The 19,852-nt window shown below is 36.9% G+C and overlaps 1 protein-coding gene across 1 annotated transcript in view; it reads right to left on the reverse strand.

The window, feature by feature from the left end:
* Positions 1–19,852, reverse strand: part of NBAS (NBAS subunit of NRZ tethering complex) — a 161,833-nt gene that overhangs the window by 141,460 nt on the left and 521 nt on the right. The window contains exons 2-11 of the mRNA XM_010707958.2: positions 15,168–15,222; positions 14,511–14,547; positions 13,007–13,084; positions 11,916–11,963; positions 10,725–10,768; positions 9,407–9,540; positions 8,564–8,697; positions 8,354–8,452; positions 2,073–2,211; positions 1,029–1,094 (exon numbers count right to left, since the gene is read on the reverse strand). Of these exons, the coding sequence (XP_010706260.2) occupies positions 1,029–1,094; positions 2,073–2,211; positions 8,354–8,452; positions 8,564–8,697; positions 9,407–9,540; positions 10,725–10,768; positions 11,916–11,963; positions 13,007–13,084; positions 14,511–14,547; positions 15,168–15,222 (834 nt within the window). The remainder of the gene's footprint in view (positions 1–1,028; positions 1,095–2,072; positions 2,212–8,353; positions 8,453–8,563; positions 8,698–9,406; positions 9,541–10,724; positions 10,769–11,915; positions 11,964–13,006; positions 13,085–14,510; positions 14,548–15,167; positions 15,223–19,852) is intronic.

Raw genomic sequence — 19,852 nt, forward strand, 5'->3', positions numbered from 1 at the left:
AGGGAGCCTACATAGGAGGGGCCTAAATAGGAGGGGAATCAACTCTTTGAAAAGGTAGATAACTGCAGGACAAGAGGAATGGTTTTAACTTGAGGGAGGGAAGATTTAGGTTGGATGTCAGGAGGAAGTTCTTCACAGAAAGAGTGGTGAGGTGCTGGAACAGGCTGCCCAGAGAGGCTTTGGATGCCCCATCCCTGGAGGTCAAGGCCAGGTTGGATGGGGCCCTGGGCAGCCTGGTCTAGTATTAAATGGGGAGGTTGGTGGCCCTGCATATGGCAGAGGGGTTGGAGATTCATAATCCTTGAGGTCCCTTCCAACCCTGGCCATTCTGTGATTCTGTGATTCAGTTTTGCTAGTTCCACGTGCACCCTCATAGTATAAGTTCGACTCATCTTAAACACTTAGAGCTGCTTAGGAAAACCTTTGCATAGTATCTCTTAGCATAGAGTAGAAAAAGAGTCTGTTTTCCCTATTTAAATTTACATTAATTATTCATTGTTTGCTGTACAAAAATTGTAGGCCTGTAAATTAAGTGGATTTTTGTTAATATTCTTATAGGAGTGGAATAGTGCAGAAGGTTGGGTTTTGATTTTTTTCCTTCTCCTCAAGCTATGTCATTGAGAAAAAAAAAAAAAGACACAAACAAATCTCTTTTTTTTGGGAGCATCTACCTAACATGCTATGTTTATTATATTCATTAATAAGAACTTGGGTGGCTCTTTGCACCTTTCCTTTGAAGGAAAGCTTGTATTTAAAACTGAGCTCTATATCACCAACTTTATTCCTGCTAGTATGCTGGAAATCCCAAAATTCAAGCTTCAGCAGATGAACTAATAGGATTTTCAAGAAATCCATAGAAGCTACTCCATTTAAAATTAAAAGCTTATTATTTTTTATAAGCTTCATAGAAACGTTAATTCTTTCGTTTTATAAATTAAAAACTCCTTTCAGATCCATCTCTCAGGCAGTCATTAACAGACAATTATGTTAGTAGAATACATTTCTGGGGTAAACCTAGACCTTAATACCTGTTCTGTTCCCCGTCTGCTGTAAAATCTTAAATTCATAATCCTTAATAATCCTCTTCTCTGAGCCTGTAAGAACAGAAACATACCAAGAAATGAATCTCATACACTGTTTTATGCACCAAAAAAAGTAAGTCAAATCTGAAGTATTAAAACATCTTTACAGAATTCTTTAAACTTTCTTAGGCTGTCTATTTTAAAGTAAAGCAAGAATAACTTTGCCTGTTTCACTGTATATGTATCATGCTGCAGAAAAGCACCTGGCCATTCACAATGAAATGATTAATTAATTCCAAACTAACTAATATTTATACAAGAACAAATATTGGAATTTGTCCTACTATAATGTAAATTCATTTCACTATATCTTTATTTATTTATAGAATAGTTCAGCCTGAAGCGACCTACAAAGACCATCAAGTCCAAATGGCTGACCACTTCAGGGCTAACCAAAAGTTAGAGCATGCCTTAGAGGGCATTATCCAAATGCCTCTTGAACAATGACAGAGATGGGGCATCAAACACCTCCCTTCGAAACCTACTCTAGTGTTCAGCCAATCTCACAGTAAAGAAATTTTTCTTAATATTCACGCTGAACCTACTTTGGTATAGCTTTATGCCACTGCCTCCCAAACTTGCAAATGATGGCTGTTACCAAATCAAACATTTATTTCTACTAGAAATAAATGAAGTCAGGAATCAGATAAACTGAAACATTTTCCTCAGATGTACTGCCTTTTGTTATGAATTAATTAAAAAAAAAGATAAAAATAAATTTACTTTTTCAATTTTTTTTTTAAATTGATAGTGAACATTTGTTGCGTTTCGTGTTTTTGTTGTTTTGTTGTTGGCTTTTGAGTTTTTTGAAAACCACAGAAAAGATATCATCAAAAAAAAAAGTTATACGTACTAGAGAGAAAGAGATAAATTATTAGGAATTCACACCATAACTTCAAAATAGCAGAAAGATGCATAGTGAACATTAGATAACTTTGTTGATTACAATAATAATTCCCCCAAAACATTAAAAAGAGGAAATATACTCACTGTTTTAATATCATCTTCATAACTAGTAACCTGTTTATAATGGGGAGATCCTGATAGAACTCTCCAAGCAGATATCCCACAAGCAGTTGCTTTAGATACTCCATCTTCATCTGTTTCACATCCTCCTACAAGCAAAAGTCTGCAAAATATACAAAAGCATATTATTGGTTTCATATACTGCCACATAAATGTTGTGCCATTGTTCTCATTTGTTTTTTATCTTTAAGTCAGAACTACAGCAGTTTGCTTGTGATAATAAGAAACTTTCAGTACAGTATAACAGTCTCAGCAAGATTTAAACATCAGGATGTTCATTCAGAGACAAGTTGTTTTTCTTTTAATTAATTCCTGTTATTTGTATTATTTATCTCCATCCATTACCAGTCTTATTTTTCCCAAATGAAGCATAACTCCCACCATTTAAAATAAAATATATGGTTATAAATTGCAGTTCCCTCTACGCTGAAAGACTGACATGAGTAACAACTTAAGTTTACAAAATATTCCAATAATTCAGTTTAAGTATGAACAAATGGAAATGTAGTAAGTAGTACAAAAGCTATTTCTCCTTTAATTAAAGAATCATCAGGAAGAGGTAGAAAATGAGGTTGAAATAAAGTCACATTATCAGTTACGTAAGTCACTCTGAAAGTAATGCTTCCTACTTATTTCCACAAAAGCCACAACAAAGAGCACAATAATACTATCTGATAGAGGAAATTCTCAGCTACAAAACAATGTTTTTCAACAGTCACCACTATTTTCGTCAGTGATGAGCAAGAGCTTGCATGCCACACTTATAAGAATTTGAACCAGTGAAGGTGACCTGCTGTCATCGCTCCTGAAATGCACCACCCATCACCTCACTGTGCAATCTCCATAAATGTTCAGCAAGAGTTGATGAATGTCCATAGGCACAGTATTTTCCACATTTCGTTTCCAATGAATTCCACATGGAGGAATTCAGAGACACATCTTTGGTTCGTATTCACTTCCACGTCAAATGCCATTTTGTCAGCCTGCCCCTCTGTTGCCATCTCTCATACAGCAACAAAACATTAATGGAATACTGGTGGGAAGATTCAACCCCTACTGCCATACCAACATCTGCCTCTGATGTCACGGGCTAACACAATAAAAAAAAGAGGTATTACTTTCAGAGCGTCCCATGTAAATGTATTTCCTCCAGTTAATGTAGAATATTTAAAATTCTTCAACTTCAGTGCACAGAAGGTGCTATAAAGGTCCACTGAAAAAATTTCCAGATGTTAGATCTAAAGCATATCAAAGGGCCCTTTAAGCCCTTCGACTTTATTAACAAGCAGTTTTAGATTTAACTGATGGTTACTTTGACAAAGAAATTAAGAACAGACGTTTACGTCTGTTTGGAAGCATCAATTTATTGAACAAGCCGTCAAAAAGCAAAGTATCTGCAAAAAAAGGCATGGATTGAAAAAGCCAGAAGTTGAGGCTAGAGAACGCTCCTCTATCAAAGTGTGAGTTATTACTCTTGAAATATTCTACCACCTAGTGGCTGAAGCTCATATAGCAATTGTCCACCCTTGCGATCAACTCCAGAATACATTAAGAAATAAAAAGTGATGTTGCATCTCACTAACAAAAAACTCTGTTACAGCCCTACTAAATAACAAACAGTAATTTGATATTATTGTACAAAAACATCTAATTTTAGCTGCCCAGACAACTGAATAGTATCTGGCACAAAAGTGAAGAAGCTCTCTGTGTATTTCACAACAGGACACCCAATTTAAATAAATCTCTTTATAACTTACTCTTCAGGGCACTAGAATGAGTATTGATTTAACGGACATGTACAATATGAGATGAGTATTTCTGGTAGACTAAAACTGATTACTGAAGAAAAGTGCCCTTTGAAAAGAGAACAATTCACAGACTAAATGTCATACACTTAATCCGTTCATTTCTCTCCTGCACATCTTTGTTTCTCCTCTTCCTCACATTTCCCTTTTATGACTTTCTCACGTTTCCCACACTTTTACTACTGCAGACTGACATGTTGCCTCTCATCAAGGAGGGTAAGGACTGCCCCCAACTCATACAAAATCATGGCCTAGACATGATATAGTTTTTCTGAAGAACTTGAGTTAAAAACAAGGAAGCAAAAAAATAAAAAATAAAAAAATAAAAAACCCTCAGGAAAAAAACCTTTCAACTGATACATGGTACCACCTGAAATTCCTAAATTCCTCCTAACAGCTCTAGTAAGTTTTAGGACAAAATATTCAATCTACCCTGTTGTGCATGATATAGGTCATGTCCATTTTATCTGGCCAAGAATAAACACACTGGCATACTCACATCTGAGCACACAGACTAGTATCAGTGAACACAAAGTTGTATTTTACAAGTCTGAAAGATGTTGGCAAAAATCAATATTACATAGATCATTACATATAAAATGATTCCTTAAGAGTTTCTTACTCTCCTCACCCCCCTTCTTTCTTATTAAACCATGGAAGAAAGTTTCACACGCATCTGCATCTCTTTCATGAGATCACCACAGCTAAGCTGTCAGTTCTTAATAACCAAAAGACAGCAGGCATCATTCTCTGGAAAATTAATTTATCTGTAGTCTTGTCCATCCACAGGCATCTACATTCTTCCATAAGAACCAGCTTCCACTGCAACACGCCACTCAGTTAAAAACTTCAGTAAAAGCAGTAACTAAAATTCAATTACAATTGACTGCACAATGCCAGAGGTGACTCAGAAACAAACAGTAGCAGAAAGACCAAGAGAAGAATTGTCAATAATAGTGACAGCACTGGCTCCAAAACTGCCTGAACTAGCTCTCAAAAACTCCATCAAGATAAATCTTTTCAAAGAAATTTTGCAAAAACTGTCACATACAGTGCAACAGATTTATAATTCAAAAGTATCTTTTAGGATAAACGAAACTCAATGACAGCTGGAATTAAGATGTCATATCAGTTTAGACACACACAAAACACACAACCTCGAGACAAAACGCCTTCTCCCAGGACTGCAGAGAAATTCATCATCACAGCAGGTACTTAAAATTTTAAAAAGCTTTTCAGAGAGCAAAATGCAGCAGCGGGGGCAGAAACTATTAAGATGAATAACACAACTGGCATCTAAAGAAAATGAAAAGTACTCTTGAGAGGCTCAAAGATCTGGCCTTGTTTACCAATTATTTTTCAAGACTAGACAGGAGATGACTCCAAAATAAGAAGACTTGACAGGTAGGCTGGAAATCGCCATGGGAGAGTGGGGGGGTTTTTCTGGGTTGTTGGGGGTGTGTGTGTGTGTGTGTGTGTGTGTGTGTGTGTGTGTGTTTTTGGGCAGGTGGGGTGTTTTTTAAGTCAGTCCAATGTGAAGAAAATACTATGTCAACAATTCCCTCAGCCCCAAAAATATGAAGCACTACTTTTTCACGGCAAATACTTGGTTTCCTATACAAGCTATAGGCTGAAGCCACTCCTGATGAGCCACAAAGCAATGTTAATTTAATAACTGACACTTACTTGGTAAGGCCCTCAAAGGGAATACGTTACGACAGAACTGGGTAAGGGGTTCATACACCAGATGACTGTGCTACGATTAGAGTGAACTCAATAAGTTGGAGAGACGGGCCAGTAGAAATCTCAGGAAATTCAAAAAAGGAAAGCACAAAGACTGCACCATGGGAGGAATAGCCACATATGCCTATGTTAACTGGACAGAACAGAACAGACGGAAGATGGCTTTCCAAAAGAGTATCTAGGGAGTCCTGATGAACAACAAGATGACCACAAACCATCAACATGCCTTTGCAGTAAAGGAGGACTAATTCATCTTAGACTGCATGAGGAAAATCACTGTCAGTATGCTGGGAGAAATGATCCTTCCCATCTGGCTAGCACATGTTAGATACAATCTGGATTGCTGTATCCAACTCTTAACATCTCCGGTATAGCAGACATGGACATGATACTGGAGCAAGTCCAGCAAAGGGCCTTTCAGTCTCAAAAAGCTGTCTGCCCTTACATATCTCAACTGTACTCTGTTTTCAAGGGTTTTATAAAGTTAGGCTAAAGATAACTAGCATACTAATGGTCTCAAGGACAGCAAGTAAGGCATTCAAGAAAAACTTGAGACTTCTCCACAACTCTTCACTCATCACTCATCAATTTTGGTATAAAAAAAAAGCAAAAGTTTCAACTGAATGTAAAACCTCAATCTTCCATAACTATCACACATTTTAGGCTCTAGCATCAAAAATCTTCTGTAGAAATTGCAGATAACCCCATAGTGGGTATTCAACTCAAAATTAAGATACACAAAATAAGCAAGGTGATGGAACTCCCATTAGAACCTACAGAGAGCTCACACTGAAGCAGACACATACGTTTTATCAACTGAAGAGCACCATAAATTCCATCATAGATGAAGACTAGTCTATAGGAGAATGCAAACATTCAAGCATCTAAAAAGTACCCAAGATTTTTCAACAGCAGTGAAACTCAAGACACTTCTTCTCAAGAACTACTGTTACAAGTTTTCCTACAGAATCTGATATAATTCTTACTGAAACATCCCCTATATGTTAGGAACCATTAAGCTTGGTCTGAACAAGAAAAGAATGAATTGGTTGTGTTGTCTAGTCAGAGTGCTAAGAGAACTCTATAACCTATACATCAAACTCTCGATTTAGTATACTGAGTATCAACTATGTGGGATTACTAGATAACAGGTGGAAAGAGGTAACTACATTCAAATTTAATCTTTTAAAGTAATAAACTGGAAGAACATTAGTTCTTGTCAATAACCAGTTTTTCCTAAAGGTAGGTTAGACAGCTCATTTAACACAGAATAATGAGTTTCTAAATCAGTGAGGTTTCTCCTAATATTCTATAGCCAAGATCAATTTCAGTGTAAAACAATGCAGAGATGTAACCCTGGGCCAGTCAATTCAATCCTAATAGTTCTAGATATTTTTCTTGTACTACAGAAGTTCTTATATTTGAAAAGATAAGTTGCTGTTATGTATCAAGATAAATTCAAAGAGATATAAAAATAATAGTTATATTTTCAACCACGGTAATTGCCTAACCAGGCTCTATTCCAACTACTGGTTCAAAAGCAGAGTTAGACTGAATGGCAGTCTAAGATGTGGTATCAGTGCCCAATATGTTACTAACAGAGAAAAATCATCACAAAACAACTCCAAATACCAAAGGCAGAAAGGGAAAAAAGGCTGTCCAAGTGCAAAATCAAATTCTGAGAGAAAAGAACAAAAACTTATACTCTAGCTCTTAACCACATGAAATTCAGAAACATCTTTTGAAGCTATTTCTGACACTCTCAAAATGCTGCTAGCACAAGGGAGACAAACATTAAAGGACACAGCTTGATTTTTCTCTCCTTGAATCCAAGTGCTATATTTGATAAATGAAATCAATTGTTCTTGAAGAATGAAAATACATAGATGAACAGAATCAGGTTACCAAGGAAAATACCTCAGTCATGTTTCCCCTGCTGTTTTCTCTACACCTAAACTGCAGTTTCACTAAAAAAGCCATACCAAGACTTTCAGAGAGAGTCCTCTAGGACATGTGTTAAGAATGTATCTGCCAAAAACTGGAAATAATTGAAGTTAAGGGCTAAACATCTCATGACTTCATAGTTTCACACTTTCCTACTGGTATTATAATTAACTGCAAATTAACAGAAAAAGTTCACTTGAAAAAACCTGATTCTGAGGTCAAGCCTTGTTTTTTTTGGTGTCGGTTTTGTTTTTGGTTTTTTTGGTTGGCTGGGGAAGGAAAAAAAGAAATCCTCACTGGTTAAGAAAAAAAAAATGCTTTAAAAAAGCATGCAAAAAGAAAACCTCTCTTTAAATTACATTCCTATTTAGACCTCAATCCTAGTGAATATTCTTTAATACTACAGACATGATAACCTAAACATGTCTGTAAAGGATTCTTCTGGAGTTCCCAACCATGCTGGACGCCGCTTATTCTAATGCCTCAGTGCCACTATCATTCAAGAAAGCGCATTTCCCTTAGTATTTGTACAGACTACACAATTACTTGAAAGTATAAGCACCTACTAGGGCTTCCTTCATAGACACAGCAACCCACAATGAACAACTTCTTACTGCTAACTCCTTAAGCACCAATATTTAAATAGACACCCCTTCTCTCCTTTTTAAATACATGCAGCACATTTCATTCTTTATTTTGCCACTTTTGTACATCGTTTTTCTGTTATTGGAAGGTAACAAACAGAACACTTACCTGTGACCAGGATGGTAAATGACAGTATTTATTCCATGGGTATAATGGCTACTAAAGCTGAAACTATGACTTTCTTGGAAGCTCTGATTTGTTCCAACACTGAATATAGGGAAGAAAAAAATATATATTTATATAAATGCAGATTTATGTTCTTTACAGAGTAAAAGAATTGTTTTAAAGTTATCAAAGCAAGACAAAACTTATGCTTACCTTACAAGGTAACTTCTCAATTCTCCACGATAATTAATGACAAGTAGTTCAGCTGACCATTGAGCACTTGCTTTGTATTCTAGAAAGATCAGTCCAGCAATAGCATAACTCAGATCTCCTGGAAAACTTGCTGTCTTTACCCAAAAATGTAGACAGATGCAAAGTAAGAAAGGTAGAGAAAGGAAGGAAAGGAAAGAAAAAAAAAAAAAAAAAACAACACGTTGGTTATTTTGTGGGAATAAAATTTATTACTTCTATGAAAATGTATTCACAAAGCTAAAATTTCATAATTTGCATTAGTAACGAACTACACTTTCTTTAATCTTGATTTTAAAATATGTTATGAATAATGTCCAGAAAGATAATACGCTAAGGAAAAATACTTGAAATACTCTCCTCTTGTATACATAAAACACAAAATATATTCTGCCAGGCAAGCCAATTGCAATTATATGCTCTCATCTGAAGGCAGAAAAAAAAAGTCTCATGTTGCTCTAATATTAAATAAAGCATTTTCTTGATTTTAACTCAATCTGCCTATAAACTGCCAATTTCCAATCTACTATTACAAAACTTTATCACTTGCACACATATTAAGTAGACAAATCTATACTAAATCTAAATCTATACTTCCAAAATCCACTGTAACTACCACAATTCTGGCCAAAAGAAATAAACATTCTAAGTACAACAGCACAAAGGACACACTTTGCACGTTCTACATGACTTAATGTTAGTTAACTATAATACAGCCATCATATGATAAACATCACATAGTGTATCTATGCATGGTCATCATATTTTAAATTGTCCTAAATGAAAATTTAATGGAGGACTACATACCGGTGAAATGACCAAAAGCTCACTACCCATTAGGTCAAACACTCTTACTGTTCCAGTGCTTTCAGCATAAGCAAGTAATGTACAGTCGTGACTCCACGCAACTCGCCTCCACTGAGGGTTAGGATCTTTTGGCACTACAAAAAAAGGAAAAACATCCTTAAAATTTGAAATAATTTCTTGTCAGCACTGTCATCTACACTCAGCTGATCTTCACTTGCCAATGGCCACAGTGTGAATCACAACAAAAACGTCCACAGTGGACAATCTAATGACCTTTAACTCATCCACTGCCTGCCACTGCTAACTGTCTTTACCTTGTTCATGTATTCCCCCTTGCATAAACCAAGTCTTATAAAGATTTTATTGTTGTCAGTTTTCTTCCCTCCCTACAAGCAACAAAAAACGTAAGAGAAACAGGTAAAAAATTGTTTAATTGTGTCTACAAAAAATTTGTACTAGTAGCAGATCTTGTTACCACAGTTCTGCGACAGTTTTATTAGCTGTATATTCTACTTCCTAAAACCAAGTACTCAATCTGGTCAACCTGCAAGAAGGTGGCAATTTACTGTAAGCAGCCTATTCCACTCTATGTATCAGGACTCAAAGATCTGTAAGGACTCCTTCCAACCCAAACCATTCCCCATTCATTGCAGGGGAGTTGGACTAGATGACCTTTAAAGGTCTCTTCCAACTCTAAGGGTTCTATGATTCTATGATCCATCAGGCCAATTGAACCGCACTGCACTTTTTCAGGTGGCAGAGAAATTCATATTTGATTAGAAATAATTAAAAAGACCAATTTAAAATGAACATTAAAAAGTTTTAAAGAATAACTTCTATGGTTTGGAGCCTCTAGCCTAAAGACAGTCATTTCCTAACAGATCATCACTCATCTACCTTCTTTGGAAAGTAGTATCTGCTATGTCAGGAGGTAGAGATCAGAAAGAAAAAGGGAACTAAAATCACTTAAGAAAATAAAAAGCAACTCCATCTATATCAAAAAATGGCAGGGCACCCATCAGCATTACAAACTTATCTTGTAAGAGGAAAACAAAAACAAACAAGCAAGCCTCCAACATCCACTATGCCTGCAAAATCCACTAATTTAACTACCATTTCATTTCAGGTACTGTATGCTTACTATAATGAAGAAAAACCAGTGCAGAGAGAAACAGAGCTAATAAAAAAAGTGAAAATATTAAGAGATTTCACTGAATGTTTTTAAGAAGTTGGTAAAGCAACACTACCACTTAGCAATGCACGAATAAACAATAGTGATGACATTAAGTAATGGTGTAGAAGTTGCTGTATTCTATACCTTGGCATATTCCAACTGTGGATCCAAAATCATCTTTTGCAGACCTGCAGAATACATCTTATGATTGATATTATATATTAAATTAAAAAAAAAAACCCTATACTTACTCCATTTTCCAGAGTATACAAAAAGCTATAAAAATACCACAAGTGTACAATTCAAAAGCCTGCATGTACTTACCTACTTGCTCAAAAGACAGATAGTAGTCTTCAACCCTTAGGCAGCTAGTCTCACTTACAATACTGCTTTAGAAACCCCACTTCCAGACTATAAGAAATAATATTCCCATTTAGAAGTAACGCTGTTCAAAATAAATGCTGAGGTTCTGAAATGCTGCAGGAAGTTTTTTTCTTTAACTAGTCAGTATTCTCTAGGTAACAATTAATATTTTTTTTTTTAAGCAAGAATATAGTTACAATAACACAGTTGAAACACAAGATTTATTCTATAGTTTAGAAGTTGACATTTATGGTGTTCACTCCACTTCTGATTGAACAATTTTCATACACTTGCTTCTTTTACATATAAATGGAAGGTCTGACCTTCTAGCAAATGGATTTTTGTGAAGCAAGTAAACACACTCAATCAAGATCTGTACTACAGCTAAATGTGTTCTTGAACTGGCAAAAGAAAGCTTGTTGTTAGGGAACAGAAAGAAAAAGGAAAGCATGAGTCTTTATGGCAATTCATACTATTTGTAATATAAGGTAAATCCAGCTATTCTACAGAGAAGTAGAACAGTATCTCCTTGTCACACTTCTTATGAGAGAAGTTTTGTTCTCACATAATGACTTGAAAGGGGAATTGAAAGGCAAAGACTAGACCACAAATTGGGCGTAGTAGTCTGAAACACCTTGACAGTTTTCTTATATATCTTAAAAAATATATATAAAAATTAAAAAAAAAACAACCCTACAAAAGTTTTTATCTATAACTTTTGTAATTGCTGATGAGGGGCAGGAAGTGTGAACTGTTTGTTTTTAAAATCATGAATGGCCAAGACTAAGAAAAAGAAGGCTTCTGCTTTCTAAGCAATAATATTTTTTAAGACTATCCCGTAAATTAATTTCAGAACATACAAAGCATTCTAAAAGAACAAAAAGGTATTTAAAACTCTGGTTAGCAAGTCAGTAGAAACACTGCCTCAGAACTCCACAACTGTAGTTATGAAACAACACAATCTAAACTTACCTGATTTCTACACGCTGGTCTTGCACAACAGCCAACAGTTTACCATTGCTGAAGAGGAAGATAAAGGCATGAAAGTTCGTTAAAACCCAGTTCTCACAAAATGAGCTTTAGCTGCTTTTCTGCACAGTTAGATACAAATTTCCCAAACTTTTAAACAAAGAAGTATCTTAATAAAATTCCCTTTGTGTCTATGAAATATTTCTGTCACAGTATTCAATAGTAGCACTAAGAACACAGAAATAATGCCTATGATCTTGCTGCAAGAAGGTCAAAATCAGATGTTTCTTATCATTTATAGCAGCAATACCTAAAACTATGCATTGCTTTATCTGGCATAAACAGTCATCATACATCAGTAAGTCAGGTTATCTCCTTAGGAGCAGGCCTTTGTACCCCACATACATCACTGGAACTGGCATGCTGCACATCAAAAGGATCTCCACTTCCCTCAAAGAGTCACCATCACTATCTGTTCTGTATTGTTTACAGAACTCTTGTTCAATCACTGATTGTAATTAGTGATACCAAATAAATTAAAATATCCCATTCTACTTTCATGTTATTGAACCATGACTTCTGTACATGTTGATGCTTTTTTTTTTTTTTTTTTAAAGCCAATGATTTCTCTGCTGTTTCTAGAATTGCTTTAGAACCACTGTACCTTCGAACTCTCACTTCATCCCTGCACATATAATAATAGATGGATCTTGACAGTATGCATTCCCTATCCTCTTAATTTTAAAATAAGCAATTTCTATTACATAAACTGCAAGTTTTAAGTCCCTAACTGATGAAACTCAAGCTGTAATCCTTCTGCTGGGAGCATATACACACTGCAAGCTACTTAGTTCAGAAGCTAAAAGAATATTCAGACATGAGTCAGAGATGCATTAAAAGCCCCTGGATAGCAGACTGACCTTTCTTTTCCCAAAGCTGCCTGCAAAAGCCTCCAGCATTTTTCTCAACCAGAGAAAGTAGCATTACTTTAATTAGTTATTAACTCAGCATTGTTGCCATGTGGGCAGGGTGGAAAGCACCAGACATTCACTTCCACCTTAGCAGAAAAGCATACAAGTACACAAGTTGGTTACCTTGAAAGCACTAAGTGCCAGTTGATCTGCTTATTAACTAGACGAACCAGTCCAGACGGCAAAGAAAACTTAGCAGGGCTGAAAAAAAAAAAAAGGAAAGCATTAGCCTTATTCAGAACATACACTTAGCAGTACTTGAGATACACACATCAGGTGATGTAGTTCTAAGGCAACCATCAACTATCCGGGACACTTCAGCAGATAGGTATGAATAACCAACATACACTGCCAGTGACAAAGGTTAACAATACCATCAGCTGAATTAACAGAATCAAATCCACATCTTCAGAATGATCAGTAGTAAGTTATGAGAACGCCAATAAGTGGTGGGCAACCAAGATGGTCAAGGGACTAAAGTACTTGCTCCATAAGGAAAGGCTGAAGGAATTGTACTTGTTTAGCCCGGAGAGGAAAAGGCTTCAGAAAGGACTTACCAAAGCCCTCTGATACCTACAAGGTTGCCAAGGAAAGTCATTGAGATGCATGGCAGAAGTGCAAGAAACATCGATCAGTAAAAACAGAGGAGGTCTGAAGTTGATATAAGGTAAAAAAAAAAAAAAAAAATTCACCATGAAGTAAAGCACTGGAACAGACTGTGCAGACAGAAAGAGTCTTAAGAAACGTGATCTGAGTTTAATGTTCACCAGCCTTTTTCAATTCTTCCTTTCCAATCATATTTATTACATGTAAGAAAATGGCAACTAGAATCAGTTTCAAAGACTAGAAATCAGACTTTCAATACGACTACTGGGGTAAAGAAAATCCTTGTGACTAGGCTTGTGTGACAGCATGGAGCCCAATAACACAAACAAAAAAGACAAAATAAACTAGAACACCAGAAACAGGGAAAGTCACATTGCCTGCTAACTTAAAACTACAGTACTGTTTCAAAGGGATCAAAAATGAATGTCCCTTTCTATACTCCCAAAAACAGTAGGCCCCCCTAAAAAAGAGAACTGGTATCTTCAAACATGCAAAGGTCGTCAAGAGAGTGGTATAACCAAGGAGCTGCAATTCTCCTGTATTTATTCCAATACATATATCTTTTAACTGGGATCATTTAAGTGCTTTTTAATCAGAAGATAGATTTGTAAAAGGTGTGAGTATTGCTCACACAGTTACAAATCATTATGAATTTAAAAAAGAAAAAAGAAGTTTGAGTTATAACTTCAATAGACATAAAACCTATCACACCATCATAATCTTCATCCAGGCTTAAAAAGCAACAATTCCACTTGCAGTATCTCAGTTGGGAGTGGGGAGGATAAATACTTTTTTTTTTGAAAAAGAGGATGATCCAACTGCGAGTTTATTTAGACTTCTGATAAATAAATCAAACTAGCATACGCTTCATTTTCTAGACAGATTTCAGATGAAAAAGGTGTTTTCAACTTAAGTTTATGAAGACAATATTCTAACCAGTGTTCAGTTTTATTGTTATTAAAAGTAATTTTCCATCCAAATCAAGAAGACTAACAAGACTAAATATTATGTTCAAACCTACCTGTACCAGATATATCGAAGCAAAAGCAATGCAGGACCTACAAAAAAAGAAAAGAAGGGAAGGGATTACATCTCTGCTTTTTTTCAAGACATTCTCCAACTTATTGTACATAGAATTTCACATATTCCCACAAAAGAAAATGTTTCTGGTGAAAAAATCTCTATTCTTGGTTTATGAATATTTAAATAAAGGCAAATCACAAAGAAAAAGGAAAAAAAAACACAATACATATTTTTATTAATTCTAAGATAAATGCCTAAAGATGAAAGTGCGACTTAATTACCACATAAATCAAGAGCTGAGTTGGCAATGATGACAACATAAATTTTCCTCTTCATTCCATAAATAGCAATTAGCCAAAGCAAGAGCTGATTAAGGGAAAAAACATTTTTTGCAAAATATAACAGAACTTCTAAGCTTCCTAAATGCATGTTTTTCTAGTTTGATCCACTAAGCTAATAGAGGTAAGAAAGTTCACAAAAATAATACGCAAATAATACACAGCAATACTGCTAAGAAGAAAACATCTTTCTGAAAACAAATCTTCCACTCTATTTTCATTATACTAGCCATTCTAAGGAGCAGAAATTGCAAATTTTACAAGCAATTCACATATCATTCTCATGATTCATAAACATAAAAGCAAATCATGTTTACCTGTAATTGCTCTAGTGATGATAAACGATGCACCATGTTTTCTGTTGCCTCTCGGCTGCAATTATAAGAATAATGGTCAAACTCTGATATACTTTGTCACTTCTATATTGCATTCAAGCATTCCTTCTGTGATTGAACACAAGCTGCCTACTAGCCTACATGTTCCTTATGTATCTCAATTACTAGCAACTTCATACAGCAATTTAGCTGTATAAGCTAAAACAGCCTATAGAATCAAATATTTTCACTGTCATGCTGTAATAAACAAAATTTACTACAAATTACCTATTGATTCAGGTTTGCTGTGGTCTTTGGGTAGTAACAAAAGAAAAACCTGTAAAGTATTACATTACAAAATATTCTTTCTATGCCATATGAATGCTATATTAAACTGTAATTCCCAGAAAAAGCAATTGGTGTTCAGCAAGCTGCCTTAAAATGTAACTGCTAAACTACATAAAAACTGCTTATTAAAGTTTCAGAAATGCATTTTAAAAAAGAGCAACTGAAGTAAAACTTTAAGCATCAATTTGTACTAGGCAATGCAGCCACCACACTACTCAGTAGTCTCACATAGCCCTTCCAGCACTTCTGCTCTTCTGTAGATGGGAGGACCAAAATTCTTCCATTTGCATAGCACTCTCCAAACACAGAAAAACTCAAATATGAAACAACATAGGATGCATATTCCTAGTTATAAAAAGAGGTACAGTTATTTGCTAATAAGAAAGTAGAAAAAACAGATTAAGACAATCAGTAAGGAAGGCATCACATACAAACTGGCAAAACAAAAAAACATCATGCCTGTATTTTTCTACATAAAATATTAGAGCATCACAAATTGAGTACTATAGTAGGTAATGAATGAATAAATTACTTCTTCCCTTCGGTATACAGTATATACTTGTTAACTCAAATACTCAGCCCTCTTATTCCAAGTTACAGCAGCAAAACACTGGAGGACACATAAACAAAAAGTCAGGAGTATTTTCAAGTTTAAAAGCATATTTGGACTCAAAAATTTAAACTATTAAAATAAAGACTGGTAGTTCTCTGCACAAAGCCTGCAATCTAGAAACAGTCTTTGAAATAATCAGGCTGTTTTCTCACAGCGCATTGAAGTCAACACAGTTGCACTGCTGATTGAATAGGAAGTAACAAGGTATTACAGTAAAGATGTGGATTATAACTACTTCTTAAAGCTATCTTAGTACCTCGGGGAGAGTAGCAATTGTTCCCAGGGAAATGAGCTTGTTAAAGTTTTTGGACTAAGAAAAGCATTTTCAAAAAACTTTTCCAAATATTGCTTATACATACTGTTCTATATGCTACTATAGTCTTTAGACTATATTCCCTAGAACTTTTTTTTTTTTTTTAATATTCATAGTTTTCACTTCTGAAATAGGTTACACACTGCATATGAATACAGGAATTCACTTCACTGAATAGAGGTAGCTTTGATTTTTCTCCCAGTCTCTTCTCTGGTACAGTCAGTTCATAGAATGGCTTAGGTTGCAAGGAACCTTACAGATGATCCAGTTCCAACTCCCTGCCGTAGGCAGAGCTGCCATCCACCAGATCAGGCTATCCAGGGTCCCATCCAACTTGGCCTCAAGTGCCTCCAAGGATGTGGCATACACAGCTTCTCTGGGCAGCCTGTGCCAGTGCCTCACCACTCTCTGAGTAGTGAATTTTCCCGTAACATCTAACCTAAATCTTCTTCTTCTAATTAAAAGCCATCCCCCTCAACCTATCACTGTCAAATCGCATAAAAAGTCAGTCTCCCTCCTGTTTATAAGCTGCTTTTTGTACTGGAAGGCGACAACAAGGTCTTCCTGGACACTTCTCTTCTGCCGGCTGAACAAGCTCAGTTCTTTCAACCTTCCTTTGTAAGACAGGTACTCCAGTCTTCTGAATCATCTTTGTGGCCCTCATCTGGACAGACTCCAACAGTTCTGTATGCTTCATCTGCGCTGGGCCCCAGGCTTTGATGCAGCACTCCAGATGAGGCTTCATGAGGGCAGAGCAGAGGGGGAACAGTCCCCTCCTTTTCCCTACTGACCACTCTCCTTTTGATGCAGCCCAGGGTACTACTGGCCTACTAGGCTGCAAGAACACACTGCTGGCTCATGTTCAGTTTTTCATCCATTAGGACCCCCAAGTCCTTCTCTACAGGGCTGTTCTCAAGAAGTTCTTCTCCCAGTCTGTACACACACCTGGAATTGTCAGTTCCTCATATGCATCCTTTACAAATTTTTGTTAGTTTCCCCAAGAAATCTTCCTCTAGAGAAACTCTATACAGGTAAATGAGAATAGCAATAAGATTGAGAATTGAAACTGGTTTGGAGTTCCAGCTTATGAAATCTGTATGTGTATTCAAGTTAACAGAACTTTATTCTTTCACAGGATTAATCTTCCAGTGTGCACAGTTACAATTGGAAGAATTCAGAATGTAGACTATAATCATAGGATCACCCAGGTTGAAAAAACCTCCAAGATCATCCAGTCCAACCATCCGCCTACCACCAATACAACTCACTAAACCATCCTAAAGAAAATAACAGAAAAATAAAGTGAAGTCAATAGAGAAAAGTTTTGTTTAAAGCCTTGCTTTGGATCATAGATGACTGCATGGGAAGAAATTTAATTTGATTTCCCAGAGCAGCATTCAGCTTCCTTTCCTTTCCTACTTTCTCCTTTCCCACTTCACTCATTTCTACCCAAACAGTTCTATCAGAAATACAACAGGAATTCTTTTGTGACTTTTATTTTTTTAAACAGTGTGAATAAGCCAGGATAAAATAAACAAGTGAAAGCCACAATCACCTAAATAACAAGGTGTTAAGCCCATCTTTAGACAACTCATCCGTTTGCCTACATGTATGTATATGGAAGAATGCAACTTGTAACAACATCACAGGTGAAAGAATAACATCTCCTCTGTTCAGAGGCTCCCATTAAGTATAAAACCTTGATAAAATACTCCAATAAATGCACTAACAACTGCAGTAGATTTGAAAGTATAACAACACAAACAAATAAAACCACACTGTTTGCATCTTCTATGTCCAAATCATACAACAAAAGAGATGAAGAACGCTACCTTAGTACATTTATATTAACCTTACGTGGCAAGGTTTTGGTAGCAGGGAGCTGCAGTTGTGGCCTCTATGAGCAGAACCCAGCACTGCCCCATGTCAGATCAGAGCCAGCTCCAGCTGCTCCAAGAGGGATCTACTGCTGAGCAGAGCCAAGCTATGAGTAATGATGGTTGTGATCTGGGACAGCAGATATAAGAAGTGGAAAAACTACTGCACAACAGCAGCTGGGAGAGAATATATCCCTTCACTAGTTCAGGAAAAGAGCCTGAGAAGGAAGGAGCAAAATACGTCCAAACAAAGCACTATGAACTGACCACACTGTTGCTCAAGGCCTGGGGAAGATGTAGAAGAGCTGAGATTGAAACAGCCTGAGAAGAGGGAAGGGTTAAGATGTTTTTTAGTAATCAATGCCCTACTCTGTTATCAATTTTCAATTAAACTAATCTTACCCAAGCCTAGATTATTTGGCACATACAGGTAACTGGTGATTTCACTGTCCTTATCTCAACCTACAAGTTCACCATTGTACTTCTTGACCCATGTCTTGCTAAGGAAGGCAAATGAGAGAGCAGTGTGGCAGACACCTGGCACCATCCCTGGTCAACCACCATCACACCTCAGGGAAAACAAGGAAAGGATGAAAGACTGCCTCAACAATTGCAGTGGCCCATTGAGAAGAACAGACAGAATCACAGAATGGCAAGGGTTGGAAGGGACCCCAAGGATCATGAATCTCCAACCGCCCTGCCACATGCAAAGCCACTAACCTCCCCATTTAATACCAGACCAGGCTGCCCAGGGCCCCATCCAACCTGGCCTTGAACATCTCCAGGGACAGGGCATCCACAACCTCTCTGGGCAGCCTGTTCCAGCACCTCACCACTCTCTCCGTAAAGAACTTTTCCCTGACATCCAACTTAAATCTTCCCTCCCTCAACTTAAAACCATTTCCCCTTGTCCTGCAGTTATCTACCCTCTCAAAGAGTTGATTCCCCTCCTGTTTGTAGGCTCCCTTTAGGTACTGAAAGGCTGCAATTAGATCATCCCGCAGCCTTCTTTTTTCCAGACAGAATGCAAACAAAACGTTACAACACAAAATAACATTTTCCCATTTTTCAGACTTGACCATCTACTTGCATGCCTCGTAAGCACAAAGTGACGTAATTCTCCTTTTTGTCTCACTGCTGAAATTTCAGATAGAAACACCCTGACCTGCAGGTCTGGAGGGCGAGCTGGGCTGCCTCAAAGCTGTAAAGATCTCATTTGCAATGGCACAGTTTGCACTGCTTTCAGCACAGCTGTTGCTGGAGATGAGGCCTGAAGTTTATCACACCTTTCTTCGTGCTTGCTCACTAGTAAAATCTGGTACGTGTTGCTCACATAAAAACAGCGAAAAGAGCTTCAAAGAACCCCAGGTAGGATATGACAGCGCAGAAACGAAGGGACGTGAAAGACAAGACGCAGCACCAGGACAGAGACAGGACCAAGGCACACTGTGTTCTCACCCTTGCTACTGCCCTTTCTCCCTCGTGCCCGAAGCTCGCTGCCAGCAGCACCCCGTGCCGCGCTACCCACCCCCACCAC

Source organism: Meleagris gallopavo, chromosome 2, assembly GCF_000146605.3.
Source record: "Meleagris gallopavo isolate NT-WF06-2002-E0010 breed Aviagen turkey brand Nicholas breeding stock chromosome 2, Turkey_5.1, whole genome shotgun sequence".
NCBI lineage: Eukaryota > Metazoa > Chordata > Aves > Galliformes > Phasianidae > Meleagris > Meleagris gallopavo.